The following is a 6,240-nucleotide window of genomic DNA, read 5'->3' on the forward strand; positions in this document are numbered from 1 at the left end:
AGATTGTATTTTGATGATTCTTCAAGGGCTTTGATGTTTATTTGGCCAAGTACTTGTATATAAGGCAGCTAGGGTTTACTGATCCAGTCATTCTATTTCATTCTCATATTCTGGAGAGCTGCTCTTATTTTTCGATCTGTATACCCAAAATTAGGGTTTCTTATTTATCTTTTTGGTGAATAATAGTTATTGTGTATTGCAAGTGAGAGATTGAGATTTAATAGTTCTGTATTTGGTTATTGATTCGATTTATTGAAGAAGCATTTCTTTGTTTTCTGTGTTCTTGAGTATACAATCTTTGTGTACTATATTGCTGTTAGATTGAAGTTTTTTCATGGTATCAGAGCGGTAAAGATCTCTGATCATCTTCTTTGTTGATTGTGTACAACAATTTCTCTGGTGACGAATTGATTTAGGGTTTCTCTAATCGATTTGGGGTTTTTTAAAGATCTACTCTTATAATCTTCGATTATGTTCTTCTGGTGGTGTTCGAAGGTTGATCTAAGTGTTTTTGGGTAACTACAGTTGTTAATCTGAAGATTAATTGTTGTTGTCTCTGTATTTGAAAAATTAGGGTTTCTTCAAACCCTAATCACTAAAGTTGTTCTTCCGCTGCTTATTATCTTGTTTCTTCTGTTATCTTGTGAATCTATTGCTCCCACTGTGAGGCTTCTTCTGTCCTTTATATAAATCTTGTTCTGACTTGTTTTTTTCAGCGCTTTGAAAAGAATTGGTAGTATTTCTTTTATCTTTATTCTTATTCTCTTATCATATCTGTTTATCTGTTTATTTGGATCTTATCTGCTTGCTTGTCTTTGTGATTTTTTGACTGTTTGATTTTTTGTATTTGATCTGTTATAATGGGGGATACTAGTGATACTCTTATTAGTAAGCTAGATTTTAGGAATCCACTTTATCTGCATCCTAGTGATATTAGTAGCACTCCTTTGATTGCTATTAAATTGGAGGGAACTAAAAATTATAGAGTCTGGTCATGTGCTATGACTTTAGCACTTGAAACTAAGAATAAAATTGGATTTATAGATAATACATGTATAAAATCTACAGATGATGATATTCTTGCAAAACAATGGGACAGATGCAACTCAGTTGTATTGTCCTGGATTTTAAATTCTGTTTCTGAAGAACTTTATCTTGGTCAAATTTTTTCAAAAATTGCTTCAGAAATTTGGATAGATCTAAAAGAAACTTATGATAAAGTTGATGGCTCTGTAGTTTTCAATTTACATCAAAAAATAAATTCATTGACCCAAAATGGTTCACCATTGTCTGACTATTATCATAAACTCAATGGGTTATGGAAGCAATATGAGTCTATTGTGCATATTTCACAGTGTACATGTAAAACTGCTAAAGAGTTACAAGACCATAATGATATGACCAAATTGTGGCAATTTTTAATGGGACTTGATGATAAATATCAACAAATAAGGAGTATTATTTTAACCACTGATCCATTACCTTCTATAAAAACTGCTTATGCAACTCTTTCAAGAGAAGAATCACATAGATCTTCATCTGTTTCTAATCATAAAAGTCAGAATTCTGCTTTTGTTTCTAAAACTGTATCTAATTCTACAAATTTTAACAACAGTTTTCAAAGAAACAACATGTAAGACCCTATTTCTGTTTCTGACATTTTAGTTATTCGGGACGCCGTCCAGCAAAGAAGGACGGGACGCCGTCCAAGAGTTTGGGACGCCGTCCCATGTGTCTGTCGGGCCAGCTGTGGGATTTCAAGATTTTTAGAGGGGTATGTTGGTCTTTTCACATGGTGGCCGGTTTTAAGCCACAAATGGGCAAATGTTGAGCTCATTCAACCCTATCTTCACCAACAAAACACTCTCAACCATTTTTAGTGAGAGAGCAAGGGTTTTAGAGAGAGAGAGGTTGATTTGGAGAAGAAGGAGTCGGATTCTCGCAAAAGTTCGGGTTCTAAAGTTGTTCATCTCGCTCCTAGCTACGTTGTGGTGGTATTGGTAAGCTCAAACTCCGAATTTCATTTGTTAAATTTGATATTCAAGTTAGGGTTTTGAGTTAGTTTGTTATGAAACCCTTTTAGATGATGAAATGGGTTTATGGTGACTTGGTGTTCTTGTCACTTGGCGGGTTTTGGGTCGGTTGATGATTTGGCCTTGTTTAGGGTTTGATGGTGAGTTTAATCACTAGGTTTAGTGATTATGGAAGTGTTGGAACACTTTTGGGTGCGTTTGGTTGCCTAATTTTGAAATGGGTCAAATTAGGGTTTTGGTGTCAAAATGGGTATGACACGTGTTTAACACTTGTGTTCGGGTTTAATTGGTGTGTTGGGACCATTTTCACTCGTGTTAGTGATTATTGGTTAGTTTTGGGCGCGGTTTGTACTTGGAAGTGCATTTGGGTCGAAATTGCACTAAGTGTCATATGGGTTGGTTTGTAAGTCAACCCTAATCGTGTTATTGTATTTGTGATAATGGAATAGGTACTTTCCATTGGCGCGTTGCGGATTATTCGGAAGCATTCATCAAGACGACGAGGTGAGTGTTAATATCCTATGTGCATATGTATGTGTAGGATGGGTGCGGGTCGGGGTGAAGTGTTTCTTGGTTATAGAGCTCACTTCACATATAGGTGGATTTGATGGACTTGTGTATAGGTCCAATTGGCATGGTTGTGCGTTTTGGTTGGCCACCTTTGGCGGGGTACACAATTTGTGTGTACATTATCACACGCGGTATGATGTGGATCATATAACCCCGATGGCGAAGGGTTAATATTGTGATGCGGACTTAGATATAACCCCAATGGTGAAGGGTAGTATTGTGAGTGGAATAATTATACGCATGTGTATATGGCGTATTTATTTATGAATGTTATGGTATGAACCATCGAGCCGGTAGTGCCATAATGTGTGTGTGTGATCGAGTGTGAACCACGAGCCGGTGGCACTATAAAATAATTGATGTGAACCACGAGCCGGTAGCATCGAGTGTGAACCACGAGCCGGTAGCACTATAAAATAATTGATGTGAACCACGAGCCGGTAGCATCGAGTGTAAACCACGAGCCGGTAGCACTATAAAATAATTGATGTGAACCACGAGCCGGTAGCATCGAGTGTGAACCACGATCCGGTAGCACTATAAAAGAGTATGACTCAATTGCGTATGGTGTGAACCACGAGCCGGTAGCACCATAGCGTTATGGTTAACCTTGGGAGTTTTACGCGTTGTTATATATATATATATATATTGTATACGTATAATGTCGTATTGACGTGATGTAGCTAACCTTCTGGTTGTAGCTTATTGGCATTGTTCGCAACGTTGTTTGCGAATTTACTATATTGTGGGTGTTGTTAGCTTGTGCTTAGTGAACGTACGGTATGCTAGGTTTAGCTTGCCTTATACTTGGATGCTTCGGTATGCGCTATTTGATTATTATTGTGGCGTGTTCATTTTATACATATATATGTATGTAGTATATTTTCACTCACTAAGCGTTAGCTTACCCTCTCGTTGTTTACATTTTTATAGATTGCACGGATGCGGTGGCTCGGGTAAGCGCGGGGACTAGTGGACTTGCGTAGTTGCTTTAGAAGACTTGCTTTTGGATTTGATTAGGATTGGGTAGCGTGTCCCCAATCCCATGCTCGGTCTATGTTTTTGTATAAACTAATGGGTCGAAATAGTCACTTATGGTATTTTGGGTCGATGTAGGCCCGGTGTCGTAAAACTCGGTTTTTATTGTGAAAAACTCTTAGTTTAAACTATTGTAAAATATTGTGAAAGTGTTTTGGTTTAAAAGTGTCGGGAAGCGGGTTTTCGCCCGCGTGAGTTTGAAAAACTGATCAGAATGTTTTAGTACATCTGGACGCCGTCCCAGATGTCTGGACGCCGTTCCAGTCTTAAGAGCTGGACGCCGTCCAAGCTTTTGGACGCCGTCCAGATCAACTGTTTCAGAATTATTTTTTTTGAGGCACGTTTTCGGATGGTTAACGGGTTGGGTCGTTACAAGTGGTATCAGAGCATGGTCTAAGGGATTTAGGTGACTTGAGATAGGTGCCTAGACTTAGACTTTTGTGTGTGCTTATTTGTTGCGGGACTTGTAGGATTACGGGTCGGAATGGGAATTTGGTTAGTGCCTTAATTGATAGGTGGACTAACGTGTATATTAATACGTGGATATTATTAATATACGATTGTGTTATGTTTATGTTTATGTTGCGTTGCGAATATCATCGAGCAAGATGGTCGTTGTACTAACGAGGGGATACGATGTGTGTGCGTAATAAGGACTTGCAGACCTTATTACGGGTGCAAATCGTGTTTAACAAGTGATGTACGACGAGTGTGGAGCAAGATGGGGCGGTGTTATGCGCGTTGTTTTATACGTTCGTGGACTAATCGTTTTGCATTCTTTAGAATGACGACGCGAAACGAGATCGAGACGAATGACGAGGAGTTTAACTCTAGAGTTGCAGCCGCCGTTGCGGAGCAAATGAGTGCGTTTCGAGAAGAAATGGATAGAAAGTATTCCGAATTTCGGGGTAGCAGTGAAATGGAGCATTGTCTTAAGAGCTTCATGAGGACTAAACCCCCGATGTATGACGGAAAACCGGATCCTTTGGTAAGCACAACTTGGATTTCGGATGTCGAAGGGTGTTTTCGTACTATTGATTGCCCTCCCGAGAAAAAGACGAGACTCGCTACTAGTCTGTTGCGGGGCAGGGCAAGGGATTGGTTGGATGGTAAGATCGATCTTGTCGGTGGCGAAACGTTTATGGCATTATCGTGGAACGAGTTTAAGGAGGAATTCTTCGAGGAGTTCCGGATTTCGGCCGATTTGTGGGAATTACGTAATGACTTGCGAAATTTGCGACAAGGATCTATGGACTTGAATACTCTCAAGACGACCTTTATGTCGAAGGCTCGTTTTTGCCCGGAGTATTTGGGAAACGATCGCTTGTTGATGGAGGATTTCTATCGGACCTTGAATGATGACTTGAAAAGTAAAATTAGCCGGGGTCAAGCGAAATCGTTTGCGGAATTATACGACTTGGCTAGAGGTTTCGAGTCGTATACGCGATCAAAGATGTGTGAACCTTCAAGTAAGGTTCGGTTTGATTCGTACGGCGCCCCGGGTAAGAAAGATAAGGGTGCAAGTGCGAGTACGGGTAATGTGGGAAAAGGCACGGTGGATTCTCGTGCACCTAGATGTTTCAATTGTGGTATTAGGGGCCACAAGTTGTGGGAGTGCACAATGCCGAGAAGTGATGGCGGGATGTGCTACTATTGTCATAAGGAGGGGCATCGCAAGCCGGATTGTCCCGAGTTGGCGGCGAATGCCGCAAGGAGACGTTGAGGTACGTTTCATTTTAATAAATATGTCATTTGAATATTTATTTATGTGGCGTCTAAGTTCAGATTTGTTATTGCATTGTGTTGTGCATGTTATTGTTAAGGGTGACGTTCCTAATGGAAGTACCCTATGGTAATGATTGATTTTTGGACGAAGGGCGTAAGACTTGGTGTAACCAAGCATTCCTTAATATTTGGGAAATGTTTCTACCAAACCATAGAAATGGGTTTTGGTGTTCAGTTGATAAGCGCGTGTACGCTTTTGTGTTGAGATTGATGAACTATGAGGTTCGTCGGGTGGTTGGAACCCTTGAAATCGAGTGCTTTGAATCTCAATGTATGTTGGTAATGGAGTTTATATGACGCGACATTAGGTGCCTCTTTTATACCTACTAGCGTGGTGTTCAACTCCGATTGTGTTGCGGTTACATTGTACTTAGGGTACCGAAGTGAAACCCTTAGGTACATGAGTGACTAGGTTGAAATTGACAAACTAGAGCAATTGGATGATTGCGAGGGTGTGGTTTGTGTAATTGTAGTACACTTTTCGTTCGAGGTGTTTGAGGATTGATTTAAATCCTTCGTGTGCTCTCGGTTGGAGCAAGATGTGGTGATGGGTCGTGTGAACCCAATTGTTTGTAAAGTCTACCCTTGGTAGCATTATACGGTTGTACGAGTTGTGGAGATGGAACGTAGTTCCAAGTGGGGGAGTTACACTCCCGCACGAGGAGGCCTTAGGGTGAGATTTCGGATGACGTTTTAGTAGGTCCGAAAATTGTGTTGGGACCTAGTTTTGGTCGGTTTGTGGTAGAGTACAATTTTGGTTAACTTGTACTTATGATATTGGATTTGTAAATTATCACCGAGGTGGTATGTTGGT

The 6,240-nt window shown here is 40.2% G+C and overlaps 1 protein-coding gene across 1 annotated transcript; it reads left to right on the forward strand.

Moving 5' to 3' along the window:
* Positions 1 to 860: 860 nt before the first annotated feature.
* Positions 861 to 1,637, forward strand: LOC139892150 (uncharacterized). Its single transcript, XM_071875191.1, has one exon. The coding sequence runs from the start codon at positions 861 to 863 to the stop codon at positions 1,635 to 1,637; it is 777 nt and encodes a 258-aa protein (XP_071731292.1).
* The last annotated feature ends 4,603 nt before the right edge of the window (positions 1,638 to 6,240 follow it).

Source organism: Rutidosis leptorrhynchoides, chromosome 1, assembly GCF_046630445.1.
Source record: "Rutidosis leptorrhynchoides isolate AG116_Rl617_1_P2 chromosome 1, CSIRO_AGI_Rlap_v1, whole genome shotgun sequence".
NCBI classification, from domain to species: domain Eukaryota; kingdom Viridiplantae; phylum Streptophyta; class Magnoliopsida; order Asterales; family Asteraceae; genus Rutidosis; species Rutidosis leptorrhynchoides.

Coding starts and splice junctions, on each gene's coding strand:
- LOC139892150 (XM_071875191.1), top strand. CDS start 861: ATGGGGGATACTAGTGATACTCTTATTAGTAAGCTAGATTTTAGGAAT.